The sequence below is a fragment of the Fusarium pseudograminearum genome, chromosome 2 (genome assembly GCF_000303195.2).
Source record: "Fusarium pseudograminearum CS3096 chromosome 2, whole genome shotgun sequence".
Lineage (NCBI taxonomy): Eukaryota > Fungi > Ascomycota > Sordariomycetes > Hypocreales > Nectriaceae > Fusarium > Fusarium pseudograminearum.
Genome location: NC_031952.1, coordinates 3,017,548 through 3,041,286, shown reverse-complemented (window position 1 = coordinate 3,041,286; position 23,739 = coordinate 3,017,548). Strand labels below are relative to the sequence as shown.

At 48.7% G+C, this 23,739-nt stretch overlaps 12 protein-coding genes across 12 annotated transcripts, besides 1 other annotated feature; 6 read left to right on the top strand and 6 right to left on the bottom strand.

The window, feature by feature from the left end:
* Positions 1–643: 643 nt before the first annotated feature.
* On the top strand, positions 644–985 carry FPSE_08219 (uncharacterized protein; the record flags this gene model as incomplete). The annotated part of the gene is made up of 2 exons (XM_009261337.1): positions 644–899; positions 954–985. 2 exons carry the CDS (start codon positions 644–646, stop codon positions 983–985), a joined length of 288 nt encoding a protein of 95 aa, XP_009259612.1.
* An 802-nt stretch (positions 986–1,787) lies between these two features.
* On the top strand, positions 1,788–2,012 carry FPSE_08220 (uncharacterized protein; the record flags this gene model as incomplete). Its single annotated transcript, XM_009261338.1, has 1 exon — positions 1,788–2,012. The coding sequence occupies one exon, from the start codon at positions 1,788–1,790 to the stop codon at positions 2,010–2,012; it is 225 nt and encodes a 74-aa protein (XP_009259613.1).
* Positions 2,013–4,889: 2,877 nt separating this feature from the next.
* Positions 4,890–5,067, bottom strand: FPSE_08221 (uncharacterized protein; the record flags this gene model as incomplete). Its single annotated transcript, XM_009261339.1, has 2 exons — positions 4,890–4,984; positions 5,037–5,067. The coding sequence occupies 2 exons, from the start codon at positions 5,065–5,067 to the stop codon at positions 4,890–4,892; spliced, it is 126 nt and encodes a 41-aa protein (XP_009259614.1).
* A 52-nt stretch (positions 5,068–5,119) lies between these two features.
* MAT1-1-1 lies at positions 5,120–6,204 on the bottom strand (the record flags this gene model as incomplete). Its single annotated transcript, XM_009261340.1, has 2 exons — positions 5,120–5,949; positions 6,003–6,204. The coding sequence occupies 2 exons, from the start codon at positions 6,202–6,204 to the stop codon at positions 5,120–5,122; spliced, it is 1,032 nt and encodes a 343-aa protein (XP_009259615.1).
* A 590-nt stretch (positions 6,205–6,794) lies between these two features.
* On the bottom strand, positions 6,795–8,390 carry MAT1-1-2 (the record flags this gene model as incomplete). The annotated part of the gene is made up of 5 exons (XM_009261341.1): positions 6,795–6,929; positions 6,995–7,048; positions 7,096–7,206; positions 7,255–8,183; positions 8,237–8,390. 5 exons carry the CDS (start codon positions 8,388–8,390, stop codon positions 6,795–6,797), a joined length of 1,383 nt encoding a protein of 460 aa, XP_009259616.1.
* Positions 8,391–8,816: 426 nt separating this feature from the next.
* On the top strand, positions 8,817–9,556 carry MAT1-1-3 (the record flags this gene model as incomplete). Its single annotated transcript, XM_009261342.1, has 4 exons — positions 8,817–8,989; positions 9,035–9,159; positions 9,210–9,365; positions 9,414–9,556. 4 exons carry the CDS (start codon positions 8,817–8,819, stop codon positions 9,554–9,556), a joined length of 597 nt encoding a protein of 198 aa, XP_009259617.1.
* Positions 9,557–10,184: 628 nt separating this feature from the next.
* FPSE_08225 (uncharacterized protein) lies at positions 10,185–12,493 on the bottom strand (the record flags this gene model as incomplete). The annotated part of the gene is made up of 6 exons (XM_009261343.1): positions 10,185–10,198; positions 10,497–12,065; positions 12,112–12,244; positions 12,309–12,354; positions 12,404–12,416; positions 12,466–12,493. 6 exons carry the CDS (start codon positions 12,491–12,493, stop codon positions 10,185–10,187), a joined length of 1,803 nt encoding a protein of 600 aa, XP_009259618.1.
* Positions 12,494–13,008: 515 nt separating this feature from the next.
* FPSE_08226 (uncharacterized protein) lies at positions 13,009–13,778 on the top strand (the record flags this gene model as incomplete). The annotated part of the gene is made up of 5 exons (XM_009261344.1): positions 13,009–13,150; positions 13,222–13,246; positions 13,369–13,528; positions 13,583–13,590; positions 13,733–13,778. 5 exons carry the CDS (start codon positions 13,009–13,011, stop codon positions 13,776–13,778), a joined length of 381 nt encoding a protein of 126 aa, XP_009259619.1.
* A 1,083-nt stretch (positions 13,779–14,861) lies between these two features.
* FPSE_08227 (uncharacterized protein) lies at positions 14,862–17,320 on the top strand (the record flags this gene model as incomplete). Its single annotated transcript, XM_009261345.1, has 3 exons — positions 14,862–15,624; positions 15,673–15,766; positions 15,817–17,320. The coding sequence occupies 3 exons, from the start codon at positions 14,862–14,864 to the stop codon at positions 17,318–17,320; spliced, it is 2,361 nt and encodes a 786-aa protein (XP_009259620.1).
* Positions 17,321–17,448: 128 nt separating this feature from the next.
* On the bottom strand, positions 17,449–18,217 carry FPSE_08228 (uncharacterized protein; the record flags this gene model as incomplete). Its single annotated transcript, XM_009261346.1, has 2 exons — positions 17,449–17,454; positions 17,510–18,217. 2 exons carry the CDS (start codon positions 18,215–18,217, stop codon positions 17,449–17,451), a joined length of 714 nt encoding a protein of 237 aa, XP_009259621.1.
* Positions 18,218–18,995: 778 nt separating this feature from the next.
* Positions 18,996–20,002, top strand: FPSE_08229 (uncharacterized protein; the record flags this gene model as incomplete). The annotated part of the gene is made up of 2 exons (XM_009261347.1): positions 18,996–19,227; positions 19,311–20,002. The coding sequence occupies 2 exons, from the start codon at positions 18,996–18,998 to the stop codon at positions 20,000–20,002; spliced, it is 924 nt and encodes a 307-aa protein (XP_009259622.1).
* A 491-nt stretch (positions 20,003–20,493) lies between these two features.
* On the bottom strand, positions 20,494–22,909 carry FPSE_08230 (uncharacterized protein; the record flags this gene model as incomplete). The annotated part of the gene is made up of 5 exons (XM_009261348.1): positions 20,494–21,542; positions 21,593–21,937; positions 22,529–22,561; positions 22,699–22,778; positions 22,848–22,909. 5 exons carry the CDS (start codon positions 22,907–22,909, stop codon positions 20,494–20,496), a joined length of 1,569 nt encoding a protein of 522 aa, XP_009259623.1.
* Positions 22,798–22,827: a microsatellite.
* Positions 22,910–23,739: the final 830 nt, after the last annotated feature.

The following is a 23,739-nucleotide window of genomic DNA, read 5'->3' as shown; positions in this document are numbered from 1 at the left end:
TGACTAATTTAGTACCAAGTCAACATAAAAGTTAGATCACTTTTAGTGTTTAGAACATAAGAGTAGTCTACTAATTTCCATCTGGATTCCTTCAAGTCCCTATTTTTTAGCCACCCGTACTCTACCTAGGGTTGAACAGACAGTGAATGTCATGTACATCGAATGCGAGTCTTAGTACGTAGTGTCACAGTCGGCCAGCGGCAGGGCCACCCCATCCATGGAAAAATGGACCGCACCATCCATCTGATTACCTACTACCTAATACTAAGGTACTGTAATGTAGTGCCCGCCTCAGGGTATCAGAAAAATTGGCCGCTGGAAGCAAAAGAGACGAGATTAGTAGATTACTTATGCTACTCAGAACATGTCCTTTAGGCTATTTACTTTTGTACACTTGGACTTGAGAGGTCAACTTTTCTGCTACCCACTAAGCCCGCTTCTTAGAGTTACTATGTACACTCCCGCTGCCTGGCATCACACGTATTACCCCCTTGTTTAAATCAGAAACTCTGCTCTTTTCCAGGTAATCCCACTTCATCTTGGCATCAACCCTTGTAGGTTCACACCATTCATTACAACAAACACGCCTATCAGTAACCATCGAGACTCGATCCTTTCTTCTAGACCTGTCCGTTCTTTGATCATGAACGCCCTCAAGAGATGCGCAAACGCGGTCCACTGGTGGTTACACCAACCCCTGGGCGGCGTACGCGCCAATCCCATTCCACCATTTACCGTGTCGCGAAGGTCACCTGAACAGCAAAGATTATGGGACAAAGCCGAAGAAGCGTACCGAGTACTGCAACAGATGCAAGAGCAACAAGACCTACACGAAAAGGGCCCAGTATCTAAAAGAGATGCTGCTATGCGCTCATTAGTTGAGGAAATGCGATTGCGCAGTAAGATATTTATCCTACCTATCCTTGAGAGTATTTTACAGCTAACTTTTAAAGGGCATCGTCAGGATTCAAAGTGGTTTAGTTAGGGACATCTTATTTGGTGGTTGGTACAACTTGGAGCAAAATATGCCTTCGGCTGCCCTGCATCAAGAGTCACACAAAGTAGGGCATAAATGCAACCTTATTCCTGTACACTAGAAAAGCACCATGAGACCTGCTTAACAACCCACTTCTTCTCCTTCTAGCACAACTTAGGAAATTACTAGCCAAATCCAACTCTCCACTTGTCAGTTATCTTGCCCAGACCCTGATCCTTGGGAACATCTTATATAATTATCCAACCCAGATATGCATGGAACCCCAAGCCCTGTGCCGCATCATTTTTGTCGCATTCGTCTTGCAGGGGGGTCTAGGTTACCTACTTAGGATTGCTGTATCATAAAGATAGCATGTTTTTGCCTCTTTATGTATTAAGAAGGAATATATCAGCAGGTCTTTAGACTGTTCTCTTAATGTTAGATCTGTTGATTGACTATTCTCTGTAAAATCTGCTGTCCATTAAGATCCTTCCTTCCTAAAAGACTGTGTTCATCCTGCCAAAAATCACCTCTTTTCCAGATTTCCCTCACCCGTGTAGGTACTAAGGTAAGGATCCCACCTTCCATTTGGTTAGGTAGGTAGTGCCTACTCCATAAGGTTGCTGCCCATCCCTCGCTTGTTAAACTTCCATTCTTTTCCAGACTATCTCACTTTGATCTTACACCAACTACTCCTCGGGGGTCAGAAACATGAGACCCTCCTCCGCCAAAACTTGCTGTTAAACCACTAGTTCACGTCTCATGTCTTCTGACCCCTATTCATCAGAGGACACTATCAATCTTTCCCACCATGAATGCCGTTCGCAGAGTGTGGCACACTGCCTCGCATTCTCTGTCGCACCAACCAATGGGCGTCGCACGCATCAATCCGACATTGCCGTCATTCCAACTCGCAATGATTTCAAGCTACGAGAAGCTTAAATCGGATGCGCTTGCGGCAAACAGAGAGGTCGAGCGCCTGCGACAGGAACTACCCGAAGATGCTCCTTCAAGAGACCTCCATGAGGCTATGTGACTTGCTAACTACGCCGATCTCCAGGTGATAAGTAAGAGTTATCCTATCCTTAAAAGTATTTCACAGCTAACTTAAAAAGAGCACGATATGTCTGAGATCAAAAGCGGTGCCACGGATCAACAAACTAAACCTTAGAGATGGGTACCAGTTCTGCATACTGCCGGAAGTATCGCGGGCATCGTGGTAAGTGTTTCAGCCTTGAGAATGAAGTTATACTAATAGTTTTCTGTAGAGCCTCGCTCTTGCTACGAAGGATTATTGGATGGGATGGTTGTCATATCTGGGCGTGATAGCGCTGTCAAGTCTGAACACATTAGTGCAGTGTTTGATGCAGTAGCTTTTATGAGATTAAGGCTGCGTTTATGCCCTACTTTCTAAGACTCTCGATACACGGCAACCTCTTTTTCTTCTTTTTCTTAACGTTGTGTAAACCATCAAATGCATATGCATCTATCTCATACTAGCATACCTACGTAGATCATCAATATCTCTTCTTTCGAGAATTAAAACTTAAAACTCTGCATTAAATCATCATAAATTTCATCCAGACTCGCAATCATCATAAATTTTATCCAGACTATCATCATAAATGTCATCCAGACTCGCAATCATCGCCCACTTCAGTTACCATCCTGGTCCGTGATCCCTCCCACATCTCTCCTCCTCAGCCCTACTCTCCACATGAGAGAGGTCTAAGACGGAAATAGCATGGATGTGTGAAAAGGCTGCATCAAGTATCTCGTACCAGGGACCAGGCTAACAGGCATAGTTGGGCCTTGCGGTCTTGGCAGCTCCCCTGGCATGTTTGTTCCCATGTCTCACTGGCCAGATTACCTGGTACGGGCTTGACCGACCAGCCTTTCTCTCAAGACATTGGACAATCTCACCTGTCTTCTTTGAGAGACCCAAGCTGCCAAGACATGGGTGGGCCATGAACATGAACCAGAAGCCTCTCGGTCTCCGGTCTCCTAAGCAAGGGGCTAGCTCACCCGAAGGCTTGCTTAAGGGCATGGCTTAGCCTCCTCCAGATGCACAGTACTGCACAGTATGTCATTACGATCCCGTCGTCTAGTAGGCGTTACAAACTACCGTGCAGTGCTCGCTATACCGCTTCAGAAGTATTCGTCATCTTGAAACCACTTGACCGCCGTCTGTTTCGTTGCATCTGCGCGAGCGCGAGTTGTCTTCATCTAGCCTAAGTCAGCCACGGACACTACGACCGATGCTCTACCGGACATGGCTTGTCTGCACAGATCAGGAACGTAAAACATGGCTGGCGTTGTCTACGTCGACTGCATGAGAAAAAGAAACGACGTAGAAATGCAATTCGACAGTTACAGCTGCATCGGAGAGTCACGGAGATGAACACAACGATCATCCAGCTCGAGGCGCCATCAGACTCAGACTCAGATTCAGACTCTCAATTGAAGGTCCCGACTCATCTTCCAACTCTCAAATTGCTATGCATACAAATATCTCTCTCAAGACTCAATTCCAGCAATTGGGGGAATAAGGGAGACCAGGTATGTGCGAGAGATCCAAGAATTCGGAAAGCGAATAAGCCACTGACTAACCTACCTATCTATCCTGTTTCTGGCTAGCATGGCACTACTCCCCGTCATAGTCTCAGACCGGACACTTTTCTCTAAGCTGTCAGTTTTAGCCTTTCGGCACTGTGACGAACGATTTACGGTTACGGTTACGGGCAGCCTGCCTCTGAGCTTATTCCTACTGTAACTCAGTAGCTCGCGTTGCTACTCGCGTCGCGAAGGAAATCGACTCATCGTGACTCATTTTGCCAAGTCCCATGCGAAACATCTGTTCAACTTTATGTGAACACTCTGCAAGGGCTGAACTTAATCTCTGCGTTTGCGTTTCATTCTTTCTTCCAGACTGCAAGATGTTCTTTTAATTGGTTCCTGGGTGAGGCCAAGAGCGGTATGTACCTAACTAGATGGAACCCACTAAGGTACTACAGTAACCTAGGCTAGTAGGTGGGATGCCTGCTCATCGGTCTGTGCTCATCGGTCTGTGCCTCGCAGGAAGGAAATCGGGGTTGCTGTAGGTACGTACTCTTTCTGTTTCTGTTCCTTGTGGTCTCACGAGCAACGCACCTCGGGGTTTAGGCAGCAAGCAGTTGGTTGCCGGGCGACAAAAATGTCAGCGGGTGCACCGGTGCTCAACTGCCAGTGCCAATTTGAGGGGAGACAAAGTCGGGCAGCTGTGGAAGAGAATTTTTGAAGCTCAAGGGATACTAAGATCGACCATATTCGGTTAGTGATTCACCCAATCATATGTCATAAAGCCCCACAGGCGTCATGTAGCCTTAGGAGAGATGTTCAAGCCCGTGGGCCCGTCAACATCCATGTCCTCAGATCCTGATCATCGCCAAGTGCCTAGTGGCCCACGCCCCTAGCTGTCAAACACTCCGCCCTGCCCCACACACAATTCAGACCTCACTCAGTGCTGCTATTATCGCATGAAATTCCCAACCTATCCAGCTGTTTACTAGTGACCACAACCAATGGAGGAGTTTGGAAATCTGTTATTATACATCTGTCAACTGAGCTATTACATGAACTCGAGAGTCTTTGGCCTACTAGCTGTTGGTATGGGATGAGGTGATTTTCAAAAGCGTTTATGTACACGATTGTGCCACGTGAAGACATATATAGACTAATGAGACGTTTGGCCCAGACTTGAATGTCATGAAAAACCTGCTACTGTACATGTATTGCATAGTGAGAACCATGTTGATGTTCTCGAAGATGAAAACCCATTCTCTCATCCTTGCATCTCTCAGCCCTAGATCTCATTGCCCTTCACCAACCTCAGGGCATTCAAGTATATGCCTGCCAAGTGTTCTCGAAAGAGAATTCAATGGGGGCTGGCATCAGCCTCATCGCCAGTTCCACCAGGAAACATGAACGGGTTAGGGCCACCATGCGCCAAGTCGTCCATGTTCTGGAAAGCTATGGGAAGGTAAGTTACGTGTCTTTGCTCAAGTCAAGTAGACAGACTTACCAGTGTAGTCACCCGGTTCAAATCCAGCCATTTTAGTTGACTGCGTGTTCTGGAACGACTCCATGCCCGACATTCGCAGTTACCTAGCGCTCTCGGTTCAGGCGATCAAAGGTGATCTTGTCAACAGACCAAGCGCTGGTGATCTCCATGATATCGGCGTCAATGGAGGTGTCGATGGTGAGCTCGGAGACCTGAGGGACGTTTTCAGGGAGCTGGTTGAAATCGTAGAGTGTGTTTGCGGGCAGGGGCTCATCAGCGATGGAAATCTGGACACCCTGAAAGCTAGTGAGATCATCCACTTCCCAAGAGTGAACAAATCGGCTCTGGAAGAACTGGGCATCGTAATCAGGACCGAATAGGGCTTGAGCGGCCTCACAGGCGTTGTTGCGAACTGATTCGATGAAATCGGTCTTCTCAGAGGTCGTTGGGACGGGCTCGTAGAGCTGCTCCCCGATAGCGTCATTAACGAAGGTACCAGCAGGGGCCATGATGCCGTTCTGAGAAGTCCACATCAGAACTTGCAGGTGCTGGGAGTACTCAGAAAAGTAGCCAGCCACAAGAATATCTGTGAGCAGATCAATCTCGGTGGTGGGGTGCTCAAAATTGTCGAGAGGTGCGTTTGCCATGACCGCGAGATCCTGCACGAGGACCATGTTACCAAAGTTGTCGTGACTGACCTGCCAGCCGAACAACCCAAAGTACTCAGCAGGCTCAACGATCTTCATCATGGGGCATGCAACGCTGAGAAACGGGTTCAAGTTGCATTTGGCCTTACCGACGTGGTCTCGGGTGAAGGAGTAGACCTTGGCAATTAGGGCCCATTTGTTTCGATTGGGGTCCGTAGCCCAGAGCTGAGTCAAAAAACCAGAAGCGTCCTTCTGCTGAGTATCGGGGAAGAGCTTCAAGTAGTAGGCTTGAGATGGTGAGCATTTTATTTTCAGGTATGGGGGCTTCATTCGGACTTACTTCGAAAAGCCATGAAGCCATTCAGAGGGCGCTTAGCACGCTGAACTGGATCTCCGATGGAAGGGCCGATACAAGCGGCAAGCTCAGTACCACAAATCTCGAGAAGTTCTCTCATCATCGAAGGATTCTCCATAGCGGCGTTGAGTCGTTCCTGAGAACAGTTGGTGAGGGCCTCTAAGACTTGATCCTTGTAGCTACTCATGTTGAATTGCAGAGGTGTGCAAGGCAAGAGTTTTCTCGAAGTTGAAGAAGGAAAGAGTCCGTGGCAAAGGCCGAGGAGAGATGAATTTAAAGCCCAGGATGTGGAAAGTTGGTGGGTGGGCTTTGCTGAGTGTTGGAGGAACAGGGTGTGGATGAGAGATTGGGGTGGGCGTGATGTAAACAAATTCCTTGGCAACAAACAGCCAGGTTGAAGGGGGGGGGGGCACTTCTACAGCTGGCTGGCAGTGCCAGAAAGTGGCAACCTAGCAGTTTGACAGTTGCAAGGCACTGCCTAGCGCGATTCAAACCGCGAGCGACTTGGCAGACCGCTTTACACTGGCTACCTAGAACTAACGAAAGCTACAGGTGATCTTACACTGGGTGAGGTTCTAGTATAGCTAGGTAGCGAGGCAAGATGCTATTGTTCAGGTACCTAGGTAGTATAGAAGTACAGAAAACAGCACGTATTACTAATGCTGATTTGGTTCAGAGTAACTAGAGCCCACCGCTGCCTGCTAACGTAGGTAGGTAGGTATATACATGGATACGGCTTGTAGAACTCCCAGCAACCCATTACCAAGTACCAAATGACTACTGCTTGTAAGTCATAATGAAGAAACCATCATCCGGCTCCTCAGGGTCATCGTGAGCTCCTAAAGCGTGAACGGCGGTGGACATGAAAGGGAGACCAAGATTTCCAGCCGCATCTGCACGGGGCTTTTGGATCTAATTTACACAAAATTAGAATCAGAGAATGAAACAAAAGGACTTTTGAACAGCTGTTAACTTACCACAGGAGAATAGTACAAGAAATCCTCGTTAGCATCAGTCAGATAAACAGCAGACTAATTAGGTTAGCTATTGAAGTGATATGAAGATGAACACCACTTACAGCATCATCAGGGCACTCCTTCGCATACTTGCGACCTGAAAGACGGGCGAACCGGTTGTACTGGCGGTTGGCTGCACGCTCTGAAAGCACACGTCGAGTGCCTGGGTAATTCTAAATACCGTTAGCTCTGCTTGAGGCACATGCATTCGATATGTTTACCTCGTCCAAATCTTCCCTGGCAGCGGAATGTGTATCCTCGAATTGTCGGAAGATAGTGAGGGCTGAGCTTGGAAGTTTGTATTTGATGGTCACTTTTTCCGACTCAGAACACTCCGACTCGGCCTCATCGGGCTCAGGTGCGAACGCAGAAGGAAACTCAGATTCGGATTCAGAACCTGCCGATTCAGACTCACAGTATCCGGAATAGCCCAAGTCATCGAAAAAGATAGGCTGTTTGCGGTTTCTGATGAAGTTGTTCCATGGGGACCCGGGGACTTTAATGTAGGGGTGCCATTTGGGAGCTGTGCGCCAGTCCTCATCACCATGCACCTTGACCAAGAGCTTCCGGCCACAATTGGAGACCTTGACGTCTTCTTGAGTAACACTGTACTCAAAAGCAGGGGGAGGTATGATGGCCGGATCGTTACTGTAGACGGTGCCGCAAGTGGAGATGAAGACCTTGAGATAAAGATCGACGGCTGAGAGAACGGGCATATGCTTGAGCTTTCTCCATGGGAAGTTTGTGAGATGAGGCCCGATAGTATAAGCAGTATACAGAACCGCTACTGTGGTCTTAGACACGAGGGAAGCTGCCCGAAGCTTAGGGTGCTCAGGTACTTGCGAATCGCGGGATCCTGCAAGCATGCTTAGAAAGCCTAGATTGGCCATAGGGCGCTCATCAGTATAGCCCCCAATCCAAGCAGATGGCAGATTTGGCCCAGAAACCCGGCGGCGGGCCTGGTTATGTGTGTAGATGACATCCACAGCCTGGAAGTACCAAGACACAAGGCAAGCGTCGATGAGAGAGAATATGCTGTGATCTGGGACCAGCTTGACGGCTGTGGTTCGGATCTTGCTCAGTACCTCATTATCGAAACCAAGGTCGAGTAGCATGTGTTTCGCAACGGCGGAAACCACGCGTAAGACCTCTGGGAGACGAATTAACGGATGTCCACGCTCAACTACGCATACTGCAACTTACCAAGCGTGTGGAAGACTTCGCCATTCTTAGGCAAGAGCTTGGATCTCAGGATGCAGGCATAGATCGTATCGTCTAGAGCACGCAGAGCTTCCTCGGGCTTGTAGATAATTGCTTTATCGTGCCACAAAGGGGTGAAGCTGAAGGAGGTGTCCATAGTGGCTACCAGATGATGAAACAGTGAGATTGTTATCGAAGAATTAAAAAAAGAAGAAGATGAGGAAATGAGAATTCCTTGGTACTGAGATGGTGGGAAAAATCGCTCTAGGCAGTGTCAACAGGTGGCAGTGAATCATTCCCGGTGGACGTAAGTTACGTAACAAACAAACGGAAATCCATTTCACTGAGATGGGTGCCTGGAAACTTAGATATTGTTACCTTAACAGGCGTTTGACAGGACCAAACGCTGGGCTTGGTTTTGTTATTGTTCAACTCCAAATTTCAACTGCCCCCTTCTTCGTCACGCTACTGAGCTTGCTCTCGAAAGCTTTCCTGTCAACACTCAATAATCCAACCCCCAAGCACTGTTCAAAAAACTCCAAAACATAAGCAAGCTCTAGAGAACACGACGGCAGTTACCAAGATGTCCCAGAACCTACAAGGAAGTCTGCTCCAGGGCCCTTTGGGAGTTTTCATGCCTCCTGAAGCCGAGGTCCCGATCACCATCGTCTACAGCCAATCGCAAGACGATGTCCACGTTTTCGTCCCCGAGACTACATCGATGACAATGGTGAATTATGTTGCAGACAATTTTAGGTAACTTACTGCTTCTCAAAAGACGAGCCCGACTGACCGTTGCAGCCGCCGTGTCCAACAGCCCGTGAAGGTGTTTCACGATGAAGCCCGAAAGAAGTATCGGCTTTGCCCAATCCCTAAGGACATTTTTGCCAACATTTCAACTTTTGGGAGATACTGTTTCACTCGTGGTATGTTGCCTCACATAAAGATTCAGCGTACAATTCTGACGGTTTGAAAGATCAATCTACTCCAGTGACGGTTTCTGCAAGCGATCCGACTATTGGTGAGGGTGGAAAACGAATCCCACGTCCCAGAAACAGTTGGATGCTGTACCGCCAAGCCAAGTCGCAGCAAATCATTGCGCAGCACGAAGGACTCACTGCTGGAGAGCTTTGTGAGTAGCATCTGCCATAAGCAAGTACGGTGCTGACGTGAAATATAGCCACGATTATTTCCAACATGTGGAACAGTGAGACTCCAGAGACACAGGCTTACTGGCGTAAATTGGCCGAGGATGAGGATGCCGAGCATAAACGACTTTACCCTGGATACAAATACTCTACAAAGGGAGGACGCGATAACTAGCGGCCTTGAAACATGTGTTGATTTAAGCCAGACAATGGCGAGAGATCAGTTCAAGAAGCATGTCGATACACATTAGGTCCACATCCTGTTGTTTTATAATGGCAAGTGTATAAATGGTATCTTCATGGGGCCAGGGAGCAGATGTAATGTGCGCTAGGAAGGTGTATCAGGATGAGTTGACAGGCTGGCATCTGGTGACTTAGCAGAAGCCATATCACAGTATCGGATCAAATAGAACCGACTGTACAGCTTGCAACGTACCTGCGCTGTTGACTGTTACACTGGTTTTTGGTAACAAGGCTCCTATTAGTATCAACGGCTAGCTAGATACATAGTTAGCCGATGGACAACGTAATGCGTTGTCTGATAGGTAGTGGAAATCATCAAGGTCAATCACTGAACTTCCTTTGCCATGCTACATGTGAAATGTATGCTTGCTTTGGATTCAACACCGGCACACTGGTGGAAACTATACCGTCCACCTTGATAATCATGTCCTATTGCAACTACTCATCTCTTGCTTCCGTCTACTCTACATTTGATCACCAGTGTACTCTTCAAGCGAGTAAAATTTGTACGTCTTTAAGCACTTAGTCACCGCGAACAATCCAAACATGCTTTCCCAGGACTACGGCCCATAGTCTAATCAATTGTATGTGTGTCTAGTACGTCCAGCAAGATGTACTGCTAATGCCAAGGTCTCAGTCATGAACCACTCCAATCACTGCTCCAGATGAATGTACCGCAACGCCACTCTGAGTTCCTCTCCTTCTCTCCTGACGGTCCCAGTGGACGCGGGCAAATGTAAAAGGAACGACCTGTCGATGGAATTAGCTTTCAAGGTTTGACGTTGTGTCGGCAGCCAACATTGCAGCCACAGCGTTGTGTAACGGGAACGCCACTGCATGCACGTTGGATCAGTTGCCGTTGTGAGACGTACCACAATTGACTCCCGGTTTCTTGGTAGTAAGGCTGATGCAGGGTTCGTCATGCTCGCATCTTGGTGCAACCCTCTTTCCCAGCAACTTGGACCATGACTCCTTCGCTTCTATTGGGTCGAACACTCTGTCGGAAGAGTCGGGCTCGTTTCCGCGTTGAGAGATCCTGAGCGGTGACCGCTCTGTGAGCATAGCTTCTGGGGTGTTTGGCTGTTGCGGACTGGCTGCTCCTCGTGTCGCGACTGTTGGCTTCTTTGTTGGGGACGGCGTAGAACTTGCCGCCACTCGCTCCGACTTGCCATCTTGAGCCGCCGGCGCTTTGGGCTTGAAGAACCCTTGTAGCGTGCGTTGACCAGGCGCCACCTTGTTCTTGAGATCTTTGGCACCTACCAAAGACTTGGTCTTCTTGAGTGGTCGGCTTGTCGTGTCGGTGACAGACCCGGGCCTTTTGGCGTTTAGTGGAGAGACGGACTGTTTGGTTGAGCCAATAGTCTCGCCCAGTTTTGGTATGGAGATGGCGCTGGTCTCAGGCCCTGAAGCTCCATCTGACTTTTCCTTGATCCCTTCAGAGTTGCTATCCCCGTTCGTTGAAGACTTTGTAACAGCTTCTGGATTCGCTGGTTCTTGTGGAGGGGCGGCTGAGGCGGCTTTCTTTGTGAACATATCGCGGATGCTCCGACGCCGGTCAAACTCTGGTATTAGCTTTGCAGACAAAGGAAGAAGATCCTTCGCATTCCAATCTCGAAGGCGCCTTTCGCCATGAAACATGCCAGGTGGGTTCATCATTTCCGGTAAAGCACGCTCTTCACCGCGTACTATTACTTTGTCCGAGAAAGTGGCAAAGACCGGACAATGATCAGATCCCATCAGGCCCTCCTGAATATTCGAGAAGTTGAACCAGCTCTTGATGCCGTCGCTGCATAAGACGTAGTCGATCCGACTGCCATTGTTGGCAGGCCGCGTGTTGCGCTTTGTATCCCAGCAGGTATTCATGCCAGCTCGCTCAGGATGAAAGTAGCGACACAAGTCCCAGAGGACAGGAGCTTGGCGACCTTGATCCCTCTCACCTAGTACGCTCCCTTCAAAGATGAGCTGGTTGAAGATGCGGCGCGCCGGCATGTTCATCCATTCGCTCAGATCAAAATTCCCTTTGCGAAGCGTCTCTGAGACATTGGTAGAATCCACTTCGGAGCGAACGATGTTGAGATCGCCTGTGAGAACGACTTGCTTCCCTGCAGCGACAAGGTTCCGTATCCTGACATCAAGCGCTTGAAGGAAACCAAGGCGGAAATCGTCGCGGGTTTCATCGCGGTTCGCGGGACTGTAAATCCCAAAGAGCACAAAGCCTGGGAATTCGAGGATAACACAACGGCCCTCGGAGTCCAGAGTTGCCTCGTCGATGATACCGTCAAGCTGGCCGGGTCGAGGATAGCCGCCGATCTGTTGGTCTTCTGGGAGATCGCGGTATCTAGTCGTGGACTTTGGAGGAGTCAAGATACCGGTGATTCCTTCTTCAGCTCGTATGGGAGCACATGTAGAGTTGCGTGTGTAGATGGCGACGCCAGAGTATCCTGAGAGTGTGTTAGGAGATGCCTTTGAGAAGAGGCAGTGTCTCACCTTTCTTATGCTTTGGCAAGCTGAAGAACACATCCCATCCTGAGACGAGAACCATTTCATCGAGTAAATCCTTTTGTTGGATCTTGGTCTCTTGCATGACAACAATGTCCGCTTCTAGGATATCGAACATAGACTGGATGGTGGTGAGTTGAAGGGTGTGAGGAATCGGGTGTAAGGTGTGAAAGGAAGAAGCTTACTTGGAAGGTTCTCTTTTCCCTCCAAGGTTGATAACCAAAAGGATTCCTGAGGCTTCCTTAGTGCTGTGTTGTGACTGTGATTCACTGTGACTAACCTGATGCCGTTGACTGCAGAAGGTGTTAGTGTGAGGGCCTCGGAAGAAGTGGATGAACTCACCATTCCAAGTGGTAAGCCGAAACGCCATGATTTCAAAATTCAAAGTTTTGAGATTAACGATGAAAAGTTATTATGAGTGAACAGAAACTAATATCATGAGAGCTTCACGGCTCATCTCGGGATATTGATAACCTTGTCGTCATGAGTTGAAGTGTGGAAGGATTCGGTACGAGAGAGGGAAGAGGCAGCAATTGAGAGCATTCAAGGAGATTTACGGTATCAGGGGTTTTTGAAACAGAACTAATGAGAAGTACAGAAGATTTGAGTCTGTCTATATAGGGTGTTGCTCCCTACAGAACAATACACTCGAGTATAAGACGTCGCGATCCTTGCAATAACGCCGAGCTCCACCGCGTGGTGTTCAGCCTTCAACAGCGCGCCTCCAGCACGAGGTCACGTGCACACGAACTCCGGCTGGGGAAATTTGGTACCTTACAATTGAGGCAGCTTTCATTGGCGGTTCTAACCGAGCTCGTCCAAGAATGACCTGATCACAAACTTGCTTAGACTCACCAACCGTCAAAGCGAACAACAACATCCACGATGTCCGCCGTCCGATTCACCCGCGCCGCCACGCGCGCTACCGCCCAGCTTCGCGCTCCCGCCCAGCGCCGATTTGCCAGCACACAGAACGAGTTCATCAAGGAGCGCCAGCACATCAAGGAGCACGCTGCTGGTACCACTGGTGAGTCGACAACCGACGACATCGAATTGGGTCAATTGGAAGCATGAAGCATAGTTGCTGACGATGAACAGAACTCTGGAAGAAGATCTCCCTCTAGTACGTCCGAACTCGATCCGTTGAGTGAATTACGAACCCGGCATCGAATCCGGGGTATCGAATGTTGAAGACGACGAGATTGCGGTGATGGGCTGGGATAGCAGTAGCTAACATGATTGAAGCGGTGTCGCCCCCTGCCTTATCGCCGCCGGTGCCAACGCCTACTGGCTCTGGAGCGAGCACTGGGAGCACTGGTCTCACATGCCTCCTCTGGAGGAGCGCACCGAGTACCCTTACCAGAACATCCGTACCAAGAACTACCAGTGGGGTAACGGAGACAAGGTGAGTCTGAATGGAAACCCCTGGTTGTCTTGCACGTTACTGACATCTTTGCAGACTCTCTTGTAAGTTGTGACATCATTGTAGTTGAAGAAGTTTGGACAGCTCCAGTGAAGCTATAATAAGCTTGGATATCAGCTTTAGGCTATCAAGCTCGAAACTTTCTTGCTCTACGATTTCAAGAGATTAAGTACTAATATTGTATAGCTGGAACGACGAGGTCAACTACCACAACAAGGATAAGACCGCCTAAGTATGATCTGTTGATAGTTCATACGTTAGACAATTGCTGGACCACCCTTTTATGGACTGCTCCCTCTGGAGATGCCTCGTACATGTTCCCTAGACTCGAATTGACCGATTGTTGAAGTAATGTGCTCAGAGTCAAGCGTGAACTAAACAAGGCGAAGCTGGTCACGTCGTGTCTCGTACAGACAGAGCCTTGTAACTGCCATTGAGTTTATCTGCTCATCTTGGAGTTTCTGTTACACGTTTCTAAACCTTTACTCGTTGTCTCTTTCCAAGTACTGACCTACCATGTCTACTACATGTTAGATATCCTAAATATCCTCAAAAACTCTCCTAAGTTTATGAGGTATATAGTCTAAATGGCTATTAGTTATTGTCTAAAATTTGCGAATTATCGTCTAAAGTTTATCCTGTTTATACTAAGTTTTACCTCAGTTTTATGGTAATATGTTCTAAATATCCCTTTAAACTTGTCTAAAGTCGTCTAAACTTGTCTAAGGGAAACATTGTGGTTGTCTTGCATCGTATTATTATGTCCTTACACTCGAGATTTATCATGAGATCAACCCTAGCGCTCTCTGTTTGCTCTAGTATAAACGTGTGATTCATCATCACGTTGGAAAAGGTTATTTGGCTGTTGTATTACGTCTTGTTCCTGAAATATGACCTCCAGCTTTGACGTCGCGATGCAGCCCCCACCAACTAAGATTGTGTCATCCCACTTCAATAGCGTCCAACGGAATCTTCCGAAGAAGCTCCGGCTAAACAACAAACCCCCTACAATACAGCAGCAATACAGACGCGCCGGGCAGCCATAATTGGTCGAGCAATTAAAGTACCATTCACCAGGAATTTGTCACTGAAAAAGATTGGAGAAATACAATATCTACGAGGTATTTCTTAGCTAGAGGTAGTTGATATCTTCGGCAAGAGCGACCTTCGGGCATCTGGTTAACTTTTGGGCAGGCGCGTTTGGGTGCCGTGTAGAGCGTCGCTTGCCTCTGGACGAATCACTCCCTGTCATCTACCATTTCTTTTTCTTGAAAATCTCTCCTCGTTAAAGTCTTTTGATTCATGGTTCGCAACCATGGCTCGATATCTCAACCCGGCCAAAGTCGGCCTTCTTGCCCTCGTAGAGCTCTATGTTGAAGGTGCCGTGCCGAGTGATGCCATCCTGCCTGTGCTATCCTTTGTCACTTCTCATCTGATGGACCACACTCCTTCAAAAGCATCCGCTAACCAGTCTGAGCGATGGAGCAAGGCAGAGCGCACTGTCGGGCTCGTCATCAGCATCAAAGATTTCGAGAAACTCCTTGGAAGTTACCCCTTCCTGATGGGCATGCCTGGACGAAGATTATGGGACCAGTTTCTCGGCAAGCTTTGGGATATCAACTCCTTAGATGCCCTCCACAACTTTTTCGACAATCTGTCTGAGATGCTGGCAAAGACAAAAGAGGAGCGAAAAAGACTGGCTGAATTAGGCCTGCCTATAGAAACAGAGGAAGGCATCAAACTCTCGCCAAACTCTCCCTTTGGAACATTCGTACGGAGAGCAAGACTTGAATACCAACGACTACAATTCCACGACTGTACAGAGTTGTGGAAACATTTTGTGCGATATCGACAACCAACTGCCTCTTATCTAAAGCGCAAAATCCCGGGATTTGGGCGACTGAGTTTTGACAATGTCCTTTTGATGGGCGAACAAGAGGACTGGGATCACCAGAGCGTTATGGCATTGGCCTCAGTTGCTTACGGTGACATGCTCACAGGAGACCAGAGCGGGTCACTTCCTGTGAGTACTGACGATATTGAGAGTCTCTTGGAGTTCCAGATCGAACAGATGCAGAGTAAGAGACCCCCCGATTACCTTTGTTCATGGGTGCTAATTTGACCAGAGTTTGGCAACAGGGTGCCGCTTGAGATCCGCCATCAGTTCCATGACCTACTCAACGATAGTTACCTTGTCCCTAGTCTGACACACTACCTCAAGTAAGTTGGCAATTGTCACTGGCAGCTTACATGACCTCTAACAGCAACAGGTTCCTTGACGCGTGGAGAGCTGGGGACTATCCCACCGCATTCGATTATCTTCACAGGTACTTTGACTACACCATGCAGAATCGAGACCGCTTGTTCTACCAGTATGCTCTGATGAACCTTGCCGTTCTGCAAGCCGACTTTGGCTGTCACAAAGAAGCAGTAGCTGCCATGCTCGAGACCGTGTCGACAGCCCGAGAGAATCGCGACATGACGTGCCTCAACTTTGCTTTGAACTGGCTCTTTCACTTTGGCCGCGCACATCCCGACCTTGTCCAGAACTTGGAATCTAATAGTATGCTTGGTACTGGCAAGGAAAGCTTGGCCTTTCTTCGAGTTAAAGCGAAGGAGACAGGCATGTGGACGCTGTGGAGCTCGGTTCTACTCAGCGAAGCCAAACTCGGGCTCCTCAACGGTGATAGCGTGGCTACGGCGTTTGAGTCTATAGTTCGAAGCTCGCACATTATTGTCGAGAGGAACATGAAGAACATGTTTGGTTCACATTTCTCGCTCACTTCAGCTCTATGGGATAGGCTTGGGCTGTCAACGCTTTCGTCAGCCACTTGCGAGGTCTTCCTGAGATGCCATGCCCGCAACGCCATATTTGACGATGAGCTCAAGCTGACTTGCCGCCTTGCTCTTTTATTAGCATTGCGTGGTCGTTATGTTGAGGCATTAAGCAAGTTGGAACAATTGGAAGAAAACTCTCTCAGGTCTTGGAAGCCAAGCCAATACTGGCACAAGTATCAAGGAATCATCAAACTGAAGAGAGATCTACATCACAACAACCTGGAAGGAGCCGAGAGACTGCTATCTCAAATAATACAGTCCAAGATGGACGATCTTGAACCTGACATGGCGTTTTTGGTCGATACTCTACATATCGACTATCTGACTCGTCGAGGAGACCTTCAAGCAGCGTTTTCCAAAGTTGATGACATGATGTCCCAACTCGAAGACGAAAAGAAGGACGTCGTTCTTCGTGTTAAACTACTTTTACTCAAGGCCTCTCTCCTCGACAAGTGTGGCCGGCCTCAGAGAGGGTTCACAACCGCCATGCGAGCTGCAAGCATTTCGTGGGGAGCTCGTCTGATTCCTTGTCTCTGGCAGGCGATCGGATGTGTGTCGAACATTCTGATTTCATTGGGAGAATTCGGCGCGGCTTCTCAACTCTTGCTGGCTATCATTCCCCGCTCTTTAGAGTGCGAGACCGCAAGCCTGGCAGCTCAACTCTACTGCTATCTTGCTGATGCGTACATGGGTGTTGCTGGTAAATGCGAGCCCAAGTCGTCAAAACGAACGGAATACATGACAAAGGCTCTCGCAGCTGTACAAAAGTCTTTCGACCACTACTCAAGTATTGAAGATATCAACATGCAATGTCAAATGATGGCGAAGAAGGCCATGATCATGAAGTTAACGGGAGATTTGACATTGGCGGCAGACTACGCTGCGGCGTATGTATCACTCAAGAAGACAGCTGAATCACTCAGCCATGGAGGGTAATGATTGATGATTACAGGGATAAATGCACGTGTACCACGGGAAACAACAACATATGGAGTTCATTATACCTTTCTTTATACAGAGACCAACGATATATCAGTCAGTCCATAGAGGCTCATCCAAGGGCATCAAGTCTATAAATACATGTGCAATATCATCCTGTCCCATGGCTAGGATCTACCACCGTACCTTTTCACCCTTTTTATTTCTCAGTTCACCCTCTTCTGAAATAACGGAAGCTTGAGGCTCTTCCGTTATGTCCGCCTCACTTGCGTCGTTGGTGGCCCAGGCTCTTTCGATACAAAGCTCAAAAGGACCATCGACACGGTCTGTCAGTCCAACACCAACAGTCAGTACCTTCTGTCGCAACATTTCAGTCTGCGGTTCCACAACGAAGCCATGGTTCGTTCTAACAAAGTCGTTCCATTTGATTAGCACAGTTTCCCACTGACCCGGGCGTTTCGGAAACAGTCGATGCTGGTGCAGGTCTGAGGGCTCAACACTCTCTGTCTGCACATTGACAAAGTAACTGCGGCCATCGGATTTGACACGCAGGGCGAGATAGATATAGGGATCGATATCCCACATTGAACGACCAAACATGGTGGGTCTTTGGTCAGGGGACCGGAAGCCAGCGAAGCCTGTACGTTCAATGTTGGGACGGTCGTCTGGGAGGCGAGTAGAGATGTTGCCGTAAAAGCGGGCATATGCGGAGGGTGTCTTTGAGCTGGCGCTCGACTCGGTAGACTTTTGGAAGTCAAAGTTGCTTTGTGAGAAACCGCCAATGGTTTTGTCGGACATAACAATGCAGTCGTGAACGCTTTCGGGGGCATTGAAGTCGTATAGAGGCTTGGGCTGTGTAGTGCCTTTGATAGTCTCAAAGCTCACGGCTGCCATGGTTAGCTTTACGTTTGTTCCGGAGAGTAATATGATATACCTATTCGCGTGCGCCTCTTCAGCTCGTCCATGCTCCGGCCAAAGAAGTTCCTCGACAGGAGCGTATGCGTGACCCTCATGATGGGCTAATTATTTTTATGGTTGGGTAGAATTTCGAGTCGATGTCCAAGCTGTCGCAAGCTTTCGTAGAGCCCAATTGGCTCACCGGGAGTCGGAGAACATGGGGTTTAGTCGTGAGAGCAGCTAAAGCTGTGATAGTGAGCCTTCGCTCGTAGAATGCGCTGTCGAGCTATGATGCTGGGCGTAGTGTTGAAACTCTGCCCATATGGAAGGAACGAAACATTGACGATTGGCACCTTGTACCCTGTGCAGATTGTGACATCCGCAGCCCTCAGGGTTCCAGAAAAAATGTCCGCTAACAGCATAAGGGATGAAATTGCTAGGACATCCTACGCCGCTTAGACTATACTCCTTAGGCTGTTTATTTCTGTACCCTAAGACTTGGGGGGGGTCAATTTTTCTGCTACCGAGTAGGCAGCCAAGTCAACCCCCACTTTGACCTGACCACCCTGTGTGTCGTCTTCGGCATTTAATTGTTCCGTCATCGGCTCAGAATCCATGAAATTCTTCAGTGGCAGAAGACTATGATGGCCGAAGCTTAGCTCGAGCTCGATTATGACCCTGCGCCGCCGGTAACTACCGGGTGTCTATCCATACCTATTCTGAGCGTTTCGACATTTCGGTTTAGACAAAAAAAAAGTAAAAGAGAGGTCCGCCAATGTCTTCCTCAATAATAGCGCTGCGCCCGGCCATCTTGCGCCAGAGCGTTCTCGGAGCGACGAGGGTACAATGCCGATACATGTCGATGCTCTCCCGGGAGAGGATGTTGCGAGAGATGCGAAGGGCGGCTACAAAGGACTCCAAGAAGACCGACGTTGAGTCAATGTCTGCGATTCAGAAGAAGGCCAACGACGAGTACTTCAAGTCTGGCGGCGGCCCATTGTTTCCTGGTGAGTGGAAGATGGAGGGGAGGAATGGACGAACCTTCTGGCCATGGTAGTCTAGCGAGAGACAAGAGCTAATGGTGTAATAGGCACTTTCGTCCCTCTCCCCCTCTCACGATACCCCTCCGGCATCTCCAGCGCTCTAAACTACACATGGTACCGATTCCGCCAGTGGGGAATCGAATTCCTCTCTCTCCTTCAGTTCAAGCTCAAGTCTATGCCTGGCTGGACGACACAGCCCAAGTGGAAGATTGGCCGTGGCAAGATTGCGCCCACCGCGAAGAACATGTACATGGAGATGCTTGGGGCGTTTGCTGCCGGCGACAAGACTACCATCAACAACCTATGCCTCGGCCAATTTGGAAAGAAACTCACTGCTGCCATTGACCGTCGCAACGCTGGCGAGCGTGTCACATTTGAGCTCCTCAGTCTCAACAAGTCGTTGCTCTATCCTCGCGTGGTAGCACACCAGGTTCACAACATCAACCCTCACGACAAGGACAACTGCACAGAACAAGCCGTTATCGCAATCGCCTCAACACAACGTGTCGCAAAGTACAAGAAGCCTTCCGATCAGCTCATCCCTGGTAGCACAAAGGTGCAAGACAAGCTAGAGTACGTGGTGCTCTCAAGGCAAGTCAACGAGAAGACGTTCCAGTCCACGCCATGGCGAATCTGGGGCACTGTCCCTGCCACAACGCTTGAGTCATACCAAGAAGAGCAAGACTGGATCATGAAAGAGCAGGCCCAGCGCGCTGGATGGAAAGGTCCTCTGAAATAAAAGGATCGAATTGTATACTACAAGTGACTGGTGCTCACGATGAATGAGGCGGACAAGGGGGGGGGGACGTGTAAAACGACAGTGTATATTGTACGAGGAGCATAAATGTACTATAAAATAGCATTGGGGCCGGCGAACGGATGTTTGCAGACTACTTCTCCAATTCAAATTTGAATAATTCACATTTGAGAGTCCACCAGGGGTTGTACTTTGATGTCTGACACCTCATGGAATACCGCGTTCTATGTGAAGTCGAGTTTGGCAAACTTGGTAACTGTCACACCACAAACTGAGAAGAACGTAGATATACGCAAAAACGATGTAACATTCGAGGCTCCAACAGAGCTTCACTAGCAAGAAACGATTTAACCAAACTAAACATACTTTTGCCACAGATCCCGAAGATGAGATCAACACTGCACCGATGACTATAAGTCGATGTCACTCCCCAATGATGAAACAGAATCCAGCGGCATCTGTTCGAGGTTTTCTTAGAAGAACTTGCCCGTGGTCTGAGACACAAGATTTTCAGAGGGGGTATCGTCCTCCCTGCTGACGGGACGAAGATCCAGGGGACGGTCCAGAGCATCAAAGTGATGTCCACGGACCTTGGCATGCACGTACTGGAAAGTGATGCGGACAATCATAGCACCACAGCCCCAAAGGAGACTGCCAACAGGTGCAGCGACAAAGGCGCCAAAGGCACTCCAGTCGTTGCCGTACAGACCCTTCTGCACAAGGAGAAGTTCTCCAGCCTCTTTGGCGTTGCCGTAGTAGACACAGCCAAAGATGAAGACGGTCAAGATACCACCGAGGCCGCCAACAACAACCTCGAAGCCGCGCCACCAGTAGAACTTCTCGACGAGGCCAATAACAAGGACAGGGATGGTGGCCGCAGAGATGAGATCGGTGATGAGCCAGATCTGAAGAACAGAGGGGGCCTTGAGAGCAATGGCAATGACGGGGATGATGATGAGCACTACAATGGCTCGGATGTACCAGATATTGAGCTTGTTGCGGAAGAGATCGTTGGAGCCTGACGAGACCATGGCAGACTGAAGACTGTCAAAGGCAGCTGTGCTCATGGTGACGACCATGACGAGAACGATACCAACGACCCAGCTGGGAAGAGTCTCGAGAAGAACGAAGAAGGCAACCGAGCCAGAACCGGCTTTGTCTGCAAGAGGCAAGGCTCCCGACCAAACAGCGATGAGACCAGTGGAACCAACAAGGGTAAGAACACACAGGATAACAATTGTGGCAATGGTGGTTCCAATTCGAAGATCCTTGTCTGTCTTGGAAGCAAAGGTTCGCAGCCAGAAGGACGAAAGGAAGAAGTCGTTTGTCAGAACGGCAACAGGAAGGATGTACAGAAGCTGCCAGCCGAGCAGGTTGGGCTTGGTAAGACCAGACTCGTCGATGAGAGGTCGCTGGATCTCAGTCTTAGCGCCAATGGTAATGGCAGCGATGATGACAAGACCAATGACCATGGTACCTTGAACAACGTCGGTCATGAACGAGATCCTAAATCCTCCAAGGGCTTACAGAGTTAGATGATAGGTTCGGCCTGCGAGAATAGGGAAGACCTACAGGTATAGATAGTAGTGATAGCACACTGAACAATCATGACTGGGAGGGGATCAAGGCCGGTCAAGGCTTGAACCACCTGTCCGATGGCCGAGAGCTCGGAGACCATGTATAGGAACAGAGTTACCATTGACATGAAGCTCAAGTACAGCATAGTAATAATGCCATATCGCTGTCGAGTCCACTCGGTGAGGACGAAGCCCTCGGGGCATCGGCGTCGGATGATGGGACCAAGGTATCCAAAGATGAGCATAGGCAGCGCGGACGCAAGAGCGTACACCATCATACCCTGCACACCAGAGATGGTGGCCAGCTCGGGATACGAGAAGAGAATACCGGAACCGAGAGCTACAAGAGTCAGTTGTCATTCCAACGTGTTTGGGGGAGGGCAGAGGATGGAGTTTGGAGCGGCAACACTTTTCCCACGCAAGCATTAACTTGATCGAGTATTTACGGTACAATCTCAGCTTCGTCGTCGCACGCCAGGATCTCTCCGGAAGACACATGTGATGAACAAGTGTTCCGGGGTTGGATCAAGACGATACGCCAACTCAGCGCCCGTAGTGAGCCGCATCCTCTCCCCCCAGCCTCCCGAGATTGCCTCTCTGGAGCAGGTTCGAGTAAGCCAGGCTCAGAAGAGAGGATATTCTCGACTGAGCCTGGGAAATGGGTTAGTAGCAACAGAGTTCCGAGGCAAACTCGGGTGGTTTGAAAGGGGGGAAGAAGAAGACGATCTTTTTCATTCAATGTACGAACCTGCTCGTTCATTCTTGATTGGTATACTCGACCATGAGAAGTATCAGGTTGGATGGATCTCTTGCGAGTCATCACAGCCGTCTTCTGTACGACTGCGCAAGTCTTTGCTGTCATTTTGCTGTTGGGTTTGCATTTGCTACCGCTCCGGAGTACTGTAGTGAGAGCTGCAGTAGCTCTACTCACCGGAAGCGATGAAGTTGAGGGCCAGAGGGAAGGCTGTGAGGAGTGGTTAGTGAGAGGTCTTTAGATGGGATATGGTGGTAGTGTGAGATGCTCGTGAAAGACTCTGTCAACGTAGCTAGCGCCTTGTGTTTGAACTGTCAAGAGCATCTCAAATGTTGGAAATTTCTGACCCGTCTGAGTTCCGTTGCCTGAGAGAAAGTCGGCTTTGGACTGATTTCTCATCTTCCAAGCGATTCCAGTTCCCATGATTCTGTTTTAACTGTCAGCGTTGATGATGATGATGATGATGATGATGATGAGCGAGAGTCGGATAACAAACAGGAAAGCGCCATAAGTGACGTAAATTACGGCGTTTGAAGCCGCAAATGATGGAAAACCCATTGCGTGAGGCTTTTAATTTATGTCGTTTCGAGTTGGTTATCGCCGTATGACGAGGATAGTGACACAAAAAGGGAGAGGAGTAAGGATGAAATCTGTTGTCCAAGACAATAAATAAAATAAAAGTCGCGCTGGTCTGGACTGACTATTTATTTAGCGTTCAAGAAAGAATATGTCCTATTCCCGATCGAGTAACGTTCTATCGCCAAATTGACTGTAAAGAGGACTCTGGCCAACACTTTTGGGTCTTTTAATGCTTGTCTTTTCTTCCCATAAGAGAGTGGGGGTCATCAGTCCGTAGTTATCCATTATAAACCGCCTGATGTGATGACTGATGTATTATCCACGATAACTGATCGGCTGATAACTCATAGAACCAATTTACCTGAGATATATCACATCATATCATATAGCGATTTCGGCCCTTTTATTCTTCTGGCTCAATGGCTCTTTCTATAGAGTAAGAGTAAATATCATTCACATATCATATCGTATCACATCTACAATAGAATTGAGGGACAGGACACAAGTTTTGGTGAGAACAGAGTTCTCTTTTTTTTCTTCTATATAAATCCATACACTGTTGGTATTACCAACCTGAGCGCCTCCTCTCCCTGGGCCACACTCTTAGCCTCATGTGCCATTTTGGCACCCAACAACATCTGTCTGTCTCGTGGACAACAAGGCCCATCTGGTGTTGGGAAACTGGGAGGGAGCAAAAAATTAGTCGCAGCGCCACCATCGCCGGGTGGACTTATGCTGATATGCTTCAAAAAAAAAAGTTGAAGGGACTGGTATTACTAGATCGAAAAGTTAGTGCTGGGGAAATAAAC